Raw genomic sequence first — 14,962 nt, forward strand, 5'->3', positions numbered from 1 at the left:
ATGGTCAATCGGATCTTTATAAGAGTCCACATTGTTATTGCAGATGAAATATAACACAGTTAAACTTTGCTTAGTCAAACCTCTCACCGTCGGTCGCGCATATCCGCCATGTTTTGTAGTTTTTTAACACTTTTTACTTGTGTTTGTAGTTCCTCCTCCAAAGCGCACTGGGTTGTGGGCAATATTAGCCTTTAGAGTGTGCACGGATCCACACTTCGAAAATCGACAGGAAACAGTAGACCATCCGGGGACTTCTGTTCTGGCATACTCTTTTCAACATACCATGCTTTAGGACACACTTATTTTAATCTCACATACGGTTTAGGATGGATAGTATGGACATTGAGACGCAGGGCAGGTCAAGATGATCAGCTAAAGTTCAAAGTGAGCATCAGATTGGGGAACAAATGTGATTTATGTGACTTTGAACGTGGCACGGTTGGTGCCAGACGGGCTGGTCTGAGTATTTCTGATCTACTGGGATTTTCATGCACAACCATCTTTGCGGTTTACAACGAATAGTCCGAAAAATGGAAAATAACCAATGAGCGGCAGTTCCGTGGGCGAAAATGCCTTGTTGATCCCAGAGGTCAGAGGAGAATGACCAGACTGATTCCAGCTGATAGAAAGGCAACAGTGACTCAAAATAACTACTCGTTACAACCGAGGTCTACAGAAGAGCATTTCTGAACGAACAACACGTCAAGCTTGAAGCAGATGAGCTACAGCAGCAGAAAGACAAACCAGTGCCACACCTGTCAGCTGAGAACAGGAAACTGAGGCTACAATTTGAACAGGCTCCCCAAATTTGGGCAATAGAAGACTGTAAAAATGTTGCCTGGTCTGATGAGTCTCTATTTCTGCAGTGACATTCAGATGGTAGGGTCAGAATTTGACATAAACAACATTAAAGCATGGATTCATCCTGCCTTGTACACTGAAAAAAATTTATTATGGCCCCAATTAAATTAAGGATAATAAAATTTTGCTCATTTAAATCATTTAAATTTAGTTGTTGACTTCAATAAAAATGGTTTTATGGGAATTACGTGCGTTTTGAACCAAGTTATGTGAATTAATTAAAGTCAGTAAAAAAAATTAATAAAATTGGTTCTCTGCACATGCGCGTAAATGCACGGATTCTTTGCCGTTTCCAGACAGCTTCATGCAGTGCGAGTGAGTTGAAGAATTTTATCATCCATCGATTTGCACTGTAAGTAATATTTCATATTATGTATCACTATTTATTACAATAAACTGTTTGTTGACTGTACAAAGAAGAATATAAATTGCTCAGGTTCAGAACATGTCTTCCACAGACACAAACCGTCACATAGGCCTAACTGTTACGTCGCATGCGCACATCATTTTGCACATAATTCTACACATAATTCCCAATTTTGTGTCACGGAATGTACTTTTAGGTAAAAATGTTGCTTTATAAACTTAAAATATGCTGTTTGTTTGTAAAGACAGCTCCTATTTAAAAATTGCTTAAATGTTTTCTGAGCTCCAGGCCATCATCGGCCGTACCCGCCGAGAACAGCGGCTTCTAATGTGTCTTTGGTGGTTACACATGAGATAGTTTTGGAAGGGTAATATTTTCTTTTAATAATCTATTATTTGTTCTAGAGCAATTTGTTTTGGCAGATGGCAGTGCTAGAAAAAAAAACGAAAAAAAAAAAAAGCGCCTGCAGCTGGGCGTCTTTAGCTGAGCACCTGACGCTTTTCAGTGGCTGAAAAACACTTCGGTGAACACACGGCCTAAAACATGTCAATTTAGCGTGTGTATACATAGAAAAACAATGGAATGGAAAACATGTTCTGTGTGAAAGGCCTCTAAACGTTACAGTTTGCATGTTGCCAAAAAACCCCCAAAAAACTCCAGTTGCAATAATGTGTTAGATTGTGCTTCCTTGAACTTTGTCAGTCAACAACTGTGTTTGTGTGTTTTTCCGCTGTCGTTTTTTATAATATGCAGAGAATTTCCACAGTTCTTCCTATCGGTAAAGTTCACAATATAGCTGAATATAGTGAATATATATTATATATTCTGAATCTTTTAGTGAAGTTAACAATTGGGATCCTGTAAATATGTACCTGAAATTATGATCAATATGATTAATGCAATTATATTTATAACTGAAACATCAGTTCTTTAGAAATAAAAGGCATTTTTCCAACCATGATCAAACGATCTATAACAAAGCAATAGTGAAACATAGTGCACCCTTTTAATAGTTGTGTATGAGTCCATCAGTTGTCTGTTGTGTAAAAAGTTAATTTAAAAAATAGCGTTGATTGTATAGATTTGAAAAACTTTTTAGTTTCTTTTTATTTAAATATAGGACAGTCAAAGGGATGACTTCTTGGCTGACCTGACAAACATCACCATGGGCATATGCGTGATTAAAAAGGAAGGAGAAGTTCTTGGAGACTATGACGATATTGGAGTTGTTGTTGACGGAGTAATGATTCTTGAGGAGATCAAATCTGTTGCACAAGCCTGTGCATTGATGTTGGGTGTAATCTATGTGCTTAAAGGGATGGTCCGGAGTAAATTCAACCTAGGGTCCTTTGCACCATGACCTCGAGCCAAAGACCCCCACAGAAGCCTTTTTTCCCTTGGTCGAACATTATTAAAGTTAGAGCTTATTTAGCGATATCAGCCGGATGGCTTAGTGCAGGCGCTAATGGACCCAAGGTTGTATCTCGTAAATTACCCCACTAATAATGCCCAGAATGGTACCAAACTACTACAGTAGTACAAATAGGTTCTGTACTCATAAAACAAGGCATTGGAAAGTTTGTAAGTACATCAGGAGTTTATTTAAATAACACTTGCCTGGCGGCTCATGCGACTGCTAACCCGGACGTCGAGGTCACTTCAGTGGTTTGGGAAAAGCCTGTAAAAGTCCTGGCAGAAAACGATGCATAAGGGCATAGCCAAAAGAACTAAAATACTACTATGAATTTCTTCAGAAAGTCCTTATGCAGATGGTTTCTGAAAGACGCACAGTTTTAACACAATTTTTTTAATGATTCACAAACTGTACTGGTGCCTGTTACTACAGTTTTTTATTTATTTTATTCTTTTTTTTACGTGCAATGTTATTTAAGTGAGTTTTAGCACTGCTGTATTAGGGATTCACAAACAAATATATTGTGGCCTATTGCCACATAAGGGCAATGTTGATATGCTGGATATTTATGTGGCCAATTGTACAATATGAGTTTTAACATGACTACAGAAAAGGTGTTGTACCCACAAAGAAACTGACTGTTATTAAACATGTTCACTATTTTTTTATGGCAGTCATTAAAGAGAAGATTAAAACAGTCATTTCTGTGTGTATTTGCAAGACGTTTAACAACCTCATACTGTCAATTGAATACTGCGGTAAATGTTTAACTAGTGGATTAAGCTGGATAATTTTGAACACTCAAAATAAATAAATAAGAAATAAATAATTTAAGTAGAAGTAACAATTAAATGGGGTGGAATTGTAAAACGTTTTATACTAATGTAACTAAATAAAATTGGTTAAGTTCAACTAAATGTGTGAAGTAGAAGTAACAAATAAATAGGGGTGGAATTAAAAAAATATATATACTAAGGTAACTGAATAAAATTGATTAAGTTCAACTTAATGCATTTGTTTAAATGTAGATAAAATCAATTAATTGCAACCACTTACGATACAAATTTGATTAATTTCAACGAATCATTTTTTTCAGTGTATGAACGGTTCAGGCTGCTGTTGATGGTGTAATGGTGTAGGGGATATTTTATTGGCACACTTTGGGCCCCTTAGTACCATTTGAGCATTGTTTAAATGCAGATTAAGTGAATATTGTTGTTGACGATGTTCATTCATTTATGACCACCGTGCCCATCCTCTGATGGCTACTTCCAGCAGGAAAACGCACCATGTCACAAAGCTAAAATCATCTCCAACTGGTTTCTTGAACATGACAATGAGTTCCCTACTCAAATGGCCTCCACAGTCACCATATCTCAATCAAATAGAGCACCTCTGATGGCACCGGGAGATTCACATCTTGGATGTGCGGCCAAAAAATCTGCAGCAACTGCATGATGCTATCATGTCAATATGGACCACATCTCTAAGGAATGTTTCCAGGACCTTGTTGAATCTATGCCAAGAAGAATTAAGGCAGTTCTGAACGTAAAAGAGTCCAACCCAATACTAGCAAGGTGTAGCTAATAAAGTTGCCAGTGATATATTATAGTTAATAAATTATATAAAATCACTTAAAGGGGTGGTTGAATATGATTTCACTTTTCTCACTCTAGTTAGTGTGTAATGTTGCTGTTTGAGCATAAACAACATCTGCAAAGTTACAGCGCTCAAAGTTCAAAGCAAAGGGAGATATTTGCTTTTAAAGAAATAGTTTAAGGACTACAACAAACTGCTGGTACGGACTACACGACATTCCTCCTGGGTTAGTGACATCACCAACCCTGGTGTTGCCTAACATTTACATAAATCCCGCCCCCGGGAACGCAATTTATAGATTATCAAGACAGAATATGCTAAATCAATGCCTAGAAGATAACTACACATAAGCTACATAAATTCACCAACTAACCATTCAGAAATGTTGTCTACATGTTGTCACTTCTTGCGTCTCTCCATCATTCTGACTTTGGTTTGAACATAAAAGGCTAAAGGTTTGTGAAATTTTCAGTGTGAGGTAAAAGTACGAGCTCTTGAAGCTCCACCCTATGTGGTGGGAGCATCAGCTCATTTGCATTTAAAGGAACAGACACAAAAACGGTGCGTTTTTGCTCACCCTCAAAAAGTGACAACTTTAACATGCTATATAAAAATATCTACGGGGTATTTTGAACTAAAACTTCACATACACACTCTGGGGAAATCAAAGACTTATTTTACATATTGTGAAAACGGCATTATACCACCCCTTTAAAACACACTTTAGATACAGCCCTTATGACAACTTTCCGATGGAACAACTATTACCGCTCTCTATACATATTTGGATTTTGTATGCTGATGTTTGTGTATAAATGTGCATGTTTAGTAACCGATCACATTCTTATGAAGTTATGTTATTCATTTGCACAAGCAGCTCTATAAACATGTTGAATATGCCACCTATATGTCAGTCGGCACAGCAGTGAAGCCCCTTAAGGGTAAAGGATTAGTCTTCTTGTCAAACACAGTGTTCTTGTCTTCTAACGTTATTCTCTGCAACGCATGCTTATTGAATCCACACTATCAGCACAGTACAGCCGCTGTTGGCCTTTGATGGATTCTGCATGCACTTGTGATCACACGAGGTGGAAGAAGAGCCTCAGCTCTGTGTTCTAGATGAAGCCCACTAGCTTCTCTCTAGAGATCTACAAATGAGACGTCACAGTCTTGGTCTTCAAGACAAAGGCACTCTCAACTACGTCCTGTCTGCCCTCAATACAGAGAGTCTCCAGTGTTTGAATTTGGTTTCAGAATAAAAAATGTAAAAAAAAAGAACAAAGTTAAGATGCAAATGCTACCGAGTGAATATTGATGCAGAATATTGAAACTGCTGAGCAGACAGAAGAACGCTTTGCTTTATTCTGTGCTTACACTGAGATCATCCAAATGGACTGAAAACTTCAGGCGAAGCTTCAAACCAGGACAAACAAGGAGGCATTGAGAGGTTGTCGCAACGAGGAAGTTCAAGATATGGCAATTTCACGTTTTAAAAACGTGGAAAAATTGCATATTAATACTTGTATCAGCAAATATATCTTGAATAAAAAAAAATTCCCTTCAAAAGAACAGCATTTATTTGAAAAAGAAATCTTTTGTCACATTAGTTTTAATCAATTTAATGCATCCATGCTGAATAAAAGTATTAATTTCTTTCACAAAAAAAGAAAGAAATCTCACTGACCCCAAACTTTTGAAAGGTAGTATATTTTTTAATCATTTATCAATTTTATGGCGTTTTTCTCCTTAAGTACCTTTATCTTGTTTTAAGGAAACAAGACAAAAATACGGATTATGATATTTCTTTTTTGCAGTGATAAAATAAATCAGGCAGATGTACACATTATGACAGCTGTGAGAGGAAGGACTGTCAACTTAACCATGTAAAGCACAAATGTATTTGCTGGCTACATAATCTTGACCCGAAGTCAGTGACTTTCAAATGGAGGGCGTGATGAACAGCTAAAAATGTCTGGAAGCTGAAGACCATCTGAAAATGTATCATCATTCTGAGAAAATGACAACAGATTGCGGTCAGCACAAGCTTTGATTAGGTACTCCTGGACATGCCCATTTGTAACTGCCCGGCGCAAAGCATGATGAACTGTGAAGGTGCTTTGACGACATCTTCACCTCATACTCGCAAATCCTGTGTGATTAATATTCAGAAAGCGGAACAACCCATAATCACAGGCCTTACACCCTACAATTGACCTGCTAGAATACAACCCTGATTTTAACAAGAGAAACACTCTTTGGCTGCTAGTTTATTCAGCTTTTGGTTGATTTGATTTGACGAATATTTGAAAACTGCATTAATATGTAGTCTACATGTTTGGTTCCCATGTGACACTTGAGACTAAGTAAAGTATATTAAGATTAACAGGCTGCTCATGTAAGTGGAAGCGGTGTTCAAGACTGCCTCCTAGTGAAGAAAACACTGTCAGAGCAGAACGGCCACCTCACGTGTCAAACAGGAATTAACATCCTCGGGTTTCAAGGGAAATCAATACAACTGCTAAAAAAACACAACTAAAAAAACACTACCGGATATTTCTAAAAATACATTTAAAGGTCTGGGATGTAGCTGTTGTGCTGAAAGTAGAGTGGTTTGATCAAGCATGTGCCATTCACGGATATTTAAAAAAAAAGGAGCTAAACCTTCATCTACAGCAAAAGAGGCACGCTTTCATGTCCACTACATTACCTGACCACCTTCTTCAGCCCACCTACACTGTCCAAACAAAACACAGAGCTCATTTACTTTCAGCACTCCATCCGAATATCTATCACAGGGCTGAGTCACATGCCGAAAACATTCTCTGTTCTGCCCTACAAAGGCAAAAGAGAGTAAACAACAGTTCATTTTTGGTCGAAAATTAGTTATTGATATTTCTGGGACATTTAAGATCTCCTTTATCATGTGAATAAGTATCTTGAGTCAATTACATTGTTTTTTTTGAGAAAATAATGGGTTGTCTTAACAGTAACTTCCAAACGCACAGGAGAAACCAAGGCAGAACACACCAGTTACTGTTCTCTGCCTTTGTTTGGAATGCTCAAATTGAGTTAGGGTACTCTGCTATTGTTTAGCCGTTGTTTAGAAGTTACTGTGCCGTCCTGGAGTTACTGCATTCTGCCTTTATTTTACCGTCCATTGAAAGTTTTGCCGCGTTTAAATTACGGTGTAGCCTGTGTCATACATCTGTCACTGAAGCACTTCTGACACACACGATACCTGAATAAAAGTGTAGGTGAAACAAATAGTTGAGAAGCAATTGTAACATATCCAAAATAAATTCCATGATCCCTAGATTTTATACAGGTGTTACTATAATGATTTTGTAAATGGTGATCAGCAACCAAATATTGATAATGTGGAAGTTACTGGAATTTGCCTTGGTGTGACTTCTCGCTTTTTGCAGACAATACAACGGCAGAGTACAGTAAAGTCAAAATAGTGGTCAAAAGTCAAGTCTGAGCTCAAGATTTTTTTGTATGTAGATAATATTCATTACTAAAACATCTAATTGCCAAATTTCCAGTGTCTTACCTATAATTAATTTGTCTGGACAACTAAAAATCTTTAAAGTCCTTTTTCTCAGTTCCCCACTCTAGCGAGTTAAGGTCTTCTGCCTTTGTAGGGCAGTGTTGTGTTCAAGGTTTGGCTTATTGCAGAAAAAGTGACAAAAGGTAAAAATAGACTTCATCTAACAATGACAAATGCCATGCGAAGTGCCTGAACAACCTCGAGTCGCGGTGAAAAGGAGACGTTTGACACTCGCATGGACGTGTGCCCAAGCAAATGAGCCGTTGAAAACGCTCCTGACTTTTGACGCTTTCAATGGCTGATGGATTTGGCTGAAAGACTGCTGGAGTGAAGAGGTGTGTCAAGGTGTTTCTGTTGCAGCACGACTCACATGTGAGGCCTACGAGTCCCACGCGGATGCTGAGGTCCACCATCACCGCCCACCTGGGACCGCAGCGCGCCACCGCCGGCGGGATCATGATTTCTGCTGACACATAGAACTGCAGCGCGTAGGTGATGTAGATCCCGAAAGAGTAAAGCAGCTTCACGACCTGATATAACCTACAGAACAGACACACATTACATGCATTTCTTATTTCTGCAATCATTTATGTCAAACTACCTTTCAAAAGTTTAGGGTCAGTATGATTTTTTTTTTAAGTATCATGCTCACCAAGGCTGCATTTATTTTATCAAAAATACAGCAATGTTTTGAATATTATTACAATTTGTATATATTTTAAAATGTATTTTATTCCTGTGATGACAAAGCTGCATTTTCAGCATCATTACTCCAGTCTTCAGTGTCACATGATTCTTCAGAAATCATTCTAATATGATGATTTGCTTGCAGCTCAAGAAACGTTACGCTGTTTAATATTTTTGTGGAAACTGACATTTTTTTCAGGATTCTTTGATGAATAGAAAGTTCAAAAGAACAGAATTGACTTAAAATAAAAAATTTAATGCATCCTTGCTGAATAAAGATATTAATTTCTTAAAAAAAAAAAAAGTCTTTACTATCACTTTTGATCCATTTAATGTGTCCTTGCTGAATAAAAGCATAAAATCTATTTTACCTCAAACTTTTGAACAAGCAACACTTCCACGAATAATTAAAAAATAATAATAATTGTTGATCCATTTTTAATCTGCTTTGTGAATATGGGTAATGGATATGAGCATGATAGTAATGCATAAATAAAAAGATTAGACTAACTAATGCTCAACCTAGAAACCCTGAAGTCTCGTATAATTTCAGTTTATATGATTCTTTTTCATCATCATCAACAAAATCTAAATAAAAAAGTGGGACAAGAAGACAATACACATTACAGATTCCCTGGCACTCACCAGCACAACGGTAAGTTTAATGTGATGCTGCCCCGAATTTGCTCTCCAAAGCCAATGTAGCCGATGGTGCCCAGGGAGATGTAGAGGCTGGTGACGATGCCCATGCCAAGATACAGAACCATGGGGAACTTTCTGGGATTCTGCATCTTATTCTCAAGTGGTAGCACCTGTAAATGATGAAGATCGAGAGCGACATCTTTTTTCACCTGAATAATACTTCTTTGGTGACAAACAAAATAACAGAGCAAAATAAAAACTTACAACTCCGATTCCCTCAAAGGCGAATATTGCCGTTCCAAAAAAGAGAGGATAGTCAACTGCCCGTCCCGCCAGCGGGAGGTTGATGGGGTATGGGATATTCTGACGATGCAAAACAAGAATAGAAGAACATGTCAGGCAGTCTGTGACATTGAGAATATTTCAAAAAAAAAAAGTTTACATGAATATATAGTGAGGTCCAAAAGCCTGAGACCAAGAAAAAGCTGCTGCTTTGCATTCTCCGATTTATTGAAATTTCTTTACAATTATATTTAAGTATACTTATATACACTATAATACAAAGTTATTTTTTTAAGTCTCTTATGCTCACCAAAGCTACATTTATTAGATCAAAAATATAGTAACATTGTGAAATTTCCACTTCTAATTTCAACTAACTCTTCTTTATTTAAATATATTTTAAAAATGTAATTTCTTCCTGTGATGGCAAAGCTGAATTTTCACCATCATTACTCCAGTCTTCATTTCTTATTACTATCAATGTTGAAAACAGTTGTGCTGCTTCATTTATTTGTGATACTTTTTTTTCAGGATTCTTTAATATATAGAAAGTTAAAAATAACAGAATTTACAGTTCTATTTAAAATCTAAATCTTTTGCAACATTATAAATGTCTTTACCGTCACTTTGATGATTTAATGCATCCTTGCTGAATCAAAGTTTTTTTTTTTTTTTTTTACAATTTAATTGAACAAATACATAGTTAAATGGTTATAGTTAAATAGTTATATACACTATCTTAAATATTTCTTATTAATTATTCATTATAACTCAAATTTGGGTTTAAAACTTAAAATCTCTTACTACAGTATATGATGATCTGATTTAGATTTACAAAGTCTCATACTTTTGGGACACTATAAAATCAGACTGATTTAAAATAATGTTTTAGAGCATAAATGTTATGCAAATAAAATCATGATGGTAAACCACTGAATTTACATTGATCTTATGATGTTCGGGTTCGAGATGCTTTTGGAGGAACATTTTGTGTCCTTTTTTCAGCTCTGTAAGCGTTCTTGAAATCCCTGACTGTTCACAAAAAATGATTTTGCGAACAACAAACCAATTTGCAATCTTCAGCCATGCAACTTCCTTTTGCTGTTTCCACCATGACAAACTTTGTTCCCTTACTGAGAAATTGTGTTACCCACTTGCTCGTTTCTCAGTAGCTGCTCTGCCAATTTCAGGCGGAGGGTCTGATTTAAAGCTGTTCAATAGAAAATGGGCTCTGAAAAACAACCCTGAACCCTGTCATTTAACTCTACATCCATAACACTTGAGACTGAATCAGCAGCCCAGGGGAGAAGGCTGGGAGAAGAGGATCTATTGTATTATTTCAAGTGTTTTTAACTACTATGTAGTAACATTTAAATGAATCATTTGATACAATGCACTTATAGTGTACATACATGGTTTCAGTGTTAGGGGTGACATTACCAGTAATAAGAGCTACGAAATCCGATATTCATGTAACTAGTAACACGTAATGTAACACATTACTTTTAAATTACAAACAAAACATCTGAGTTACTTTTTCAAATAAGTAACGCAAGTTACTTTTCTTCTAATTTATTGTATCTACTGTACAGGCGTGCATTTGCATTTCCTTCAGTCTGAGGATTATTCATTTCACTTTTGGTGTGAAAAGGCCTTTACATTTGCCTGTTGTAATTAAAAAACAAACAAGGAAGTCTAGCCCAGGTGAGAAAAAGTAACACAAAATTAAAGTAACATTACTTTCTATAAAAAGTAACTAAGTAATGCAATTAGTTACTTTTCTTAGGGGGTAACACAATATTGTTACACACTTCATTTAAAAGTAACTTTACTGTAAATACTGCATGTTTTTTTATGTTAAACTTATATTTAAAAAAAATACCTGCATTTATTTACAGCTGTTATTAATTTCTGTTATTACTGTTGATCCTTCCCTTAGTCCTTAACCCACCCTTAAACCTAACCAGACCACTAAAACTGTGCCTAACCTTACCCGTATCCCACCTCAATAGCAGTGTTTTGTATACTTTATTTTATATTGTCCTTGTTACACGTTACATGTAAGTTACTGTAGTAATAACTATTATGCATAATTACATGCAACTAACCATAAACCAAACCCCTATCCTAAACCAATAGTAGGAATATGTAGTTAATTATTACTTCACAGTACTTAAATGCGTAGTTACACTGTAACACAGACACCATAAAATAAAGTGTAGCAGTGTTTTGCCATACAATAAGTACATTGAACCTAAAAAAAAAAAATGTATGATGCAAGTACATAGTGTGACCAAAACAACTAACATAAAGTGTGACAAAAAAAAAAAAAAAAAAATGGTTTGCCTGAAAAGTGTGTCTGTGCTATAAATGTGTCTTAAATAAATACCAATTGGATTAATACTTTGTTATGTAATGCAATTACATTCATACATAGTGTGGCTTAAGTTTCTTGAAATATTTTTTGGACTGCTCAATTGTATTGTGGGCTAAAGTATGTATCATATACGACACTATTTACAATAAATAAGGAAGCAATGTATGCAACAATGATACACTTTCAACATATTTTGTGCACTCTGAGTGTGTGTTGCGTGTTTAATGTGTCTTACCGTCAGACAGTAGTAGTATATGAGGACCAGGCTGACACACATGGAAATGTTTGCTACAAACGACAGAGGAGCCAAGTACTTGAGATTGCGTATAAACACCAACACGATGATAAAGGGAAGGAAGAAGAGCATGTAGAGGCGAGAGTCGTAGCTGGGGACAATCACCGCGGTCTCGTTGTTGTGACAGTTCACTCTTGTCGCATTGGCGGTCTCAACCACCTACAATGGAAAGATTCCTTTATGGCAATAACAATATGACAGATTCTACTGAAAGAATTTTTCATTTGTAGGTCCAAAATTAAAGAAAGGAAGAACATCTTTTTGTTGTGGAGAAGCAAACCCAGGTGGTTTATCCAAATGAAGTGAAAGGCAATGCTGCCCTCTTGTGGTACATTTTATACACAAGCTTTTGTCCAAAGAGACAATGCATTTAGGGCAAATGTTTTTAGCAATTTATACATTCTACGCAAATAAAACAATTGACTTTGGCATCTTACATCACGTTCAACCAATTGGCCTACAGACACTACTGTTTTCACTGGATACTCATTTAATAATATGATAGTAAAGGAAATTATGCTATTTGATTTTAAAGTTTATTATTTTAATGCGGACAAAAAACCTTTATTCAAATCTTCTGTATTTAAAGATCTCTCACCTGTTTGACATTGTCACTGAGGAACACAAAGTACACGCAGCAGAAGCCCAGCTGGGTTATGTTGAGGAATACATTTACCACACGCCTGAAAGCCGAAAAACAAAACAAATCAATATGATCAGGAACAGGTCTAACTATTTTTAGTCGTTTTTAGTCATCTAAATGTCACAAGTTTAGTTAGACAAGCTGCCCAGTGAGCACACTATACTACTGTTCAAATGTTTTTTATTACTTTTTTTATTTAACAGACTCCAACCATTTGAACAGTAGTTTAAGATTACTATATAGGCTATCATGTGCAAGATGTGAAACAGTGAAAGAGTCACAAGTGACAAGTGGTCAAAGATTATGGTGAGAACAGCACAAACTACACGTCAACTTTAACAGACTTTGAATCAAAACAGAAAACTGCCTTGTAAGCACTGAAACAAAGCCGTTCAGTTACCTTCCCCACACAGAGTGTCTGCTCAGCCATGGCACGTTCTCCATCCCATGCTCCACTGCATCTCCATAGGAAAGAAAGGGCTTGCCCATTCTAAATAGAATAAAAAAAGTGTGTCATTTAAGTCAATTGCATGACAGAAACACAAAAATGTAATTTATATATTCTACTAAAAATGTTCCTGAACAAACACCAAAATGTAATTATTAAACCATGGATTAATTAAATAACTAATTTGGTCCATGAATTGAAGCGACAGTCATATATATATATAGATAGGTAGATTCGTGTTTAAAGGGATAGTTCACCCCAAAATGAAAATTCTATCATATTTACTGAAGCTTCTTTCTTCTTTTGAACACAGAGGAAGATATTTTGGAGAATGTTGGTAACCAGAGAGTGACGGTAGCAATTGACTTCCATAGTAGGAAAAAATATATACTATGGAAGTCAATGGCTACCGTCAACTGTCAGGATTTAAATTTTTGGGTGAACTATCCCTTTAACACTGACTAAATGAAGCTTTGAAACTTTTATAAAAAAATATCTGGCCAGATACAAATGATAAAGCAAACAAAACTAAACTCAAATTCACCATGGCAGAATAACAAAAGGGTGTTGTGTGTCAAAAAAAACCTGTCAAGAACATGAGGGGTAGCATATCTACAATTATTCAAGCTATTAATTCTTACTTTACGCTTAGATGATGTGCACATTTCACAAGGAGGTTCATGCAATGTATAGCCACTATTCCCATGGCCAGAAGACTTAAAGGCCCCACCTGCAACATAAGAAGAGACGGAGAACATCAACCCAATGATAAAGCTCGTTTAACTTGCAAACTGTCACCCTGCTTTTTGAACATAAATGCCCTATACAAACTTAACTGGATGAAAATCAAAGCCACATTGTAAAATATTATTACAATTTAAATTAAATTAATTAATTTTAATTATTTACTTTTTTTAATCTATTTTAAAATGTAATTTATTCCTGTGATGGCAAATCTGAATTTTCAGCATCATTACTCCAGTCTTCAGTGTCACATGATCTTTCAGAAATCATTCTGATATTCTGATTTGCTGCTCAAGAAACATTTCTTATTATTATCAGTGTTGAACACAAAATGTACACTCTTTTGTTTCTGCATATTTACAACACTTCTTAACATTTTACTGGTTAGGTTTGTGCATCACCACTATGCAGTCTAGAGAACAATCTGGGAGGAAGGGTTTTGTATGATAAGGAATAGTAATGTTGTGGTGCAACTACACAAAGTATCCCTAAAAAAATACAACTGACAAAAAGGTCAAATGGTGCTATGGAGATGATAGAGGCACTCAATTACGCAGATTGTTGAGGGTGTGCTATTTTTTTTTTTTTAAAGTCATGAATGACTGGTGCATAAAATTAAATCGAAAAAATAATATATTAAAAAAATAAATAAAATTGACATATTACTCTTCAAAATTTGTTGACAAGTAAAACATTGATAACATCAAGAAATTTTTCTTGTGCATCAAATTTCTGATGGATCATGTGACACTGAAGACTGGAGTAATGATGCTGAAAATTTAGCTTTGACATCACATGAATAAATTACATTTTAAAATATATTAAAATAGAAAACAGTCATGATAGCACATTAATACATTAAATAACACTAAATTGTAATAATTGTAAAAAAAAAAAAATACAATAACTAATTGTAAATATTGTACTAATATTTCACAATGTTACTGTTTTACTGTATTTTTGAACAAAGAGCATAAAATACTTCAAATTCTCTAATAAAAACATCAGAAATCTTACTCACACAATTTTTTTGAATGGTAGTGTACATTGAGG

General features: G+C 35.6%; 1 protein-coding gene across 1 annotated transcript in view; it reads right to left on the bottom strand.

Annotated features, from left to right (window-relative positions):
* The window catches only part of slc36a1 (solute carrier family 36 member 1), a 42,364-nt gene that overhangs the window by 21,901 nt on the left and 5,501 nt on the right, over positions 1 to 14,962 (bottom strand). Inside the window, exons 5-11 of the mRNA XM_082177289.1 lie at positions 13,807 to 13,895; positions 13,118 to 13,207; positions 12,673 to 12,757; positions 12,015 to 12,233; positions 9,385 to 9,483; positions 9,124 to 9,290; positions 8,162 to 8,331 (exon numbers count right to left, since the gene is read on the bottom strand). Coding sequence (XP_082033415.1) covers positions 8,162 to 8,331; positions 9,124 to 9,290; positions 9,385 to 9,483; positions 12,015 to 12,233; positions 12,673 to 12,757; positions 13,118 to 13,207; positions 13,807 to 13,895 — 919 coding nt within the window. The remainder of the gene's footprint in view (positions 1 to 8,161; positions 8,332 to 9,123; positions 9,291 to 9,384; positions 9,484 to 12,014; positions 12,234 to 12,672; positions 12,758 to 13,117; positions 13,208 to 13,806; positions 13,896 to 14,962) is intronic.

This window comes from Leuciscus leuciscus (assembly GCF_965113295.1).
Source record: "Leuciscus leuciscus genome assembly, chromosome: 8".
NCBI lineage: Eukaryota > Metazoa > Chordata > Actinopteri > Cypriniformes > Leuciscidae > Leuciscus > Leuciscus leuciscus.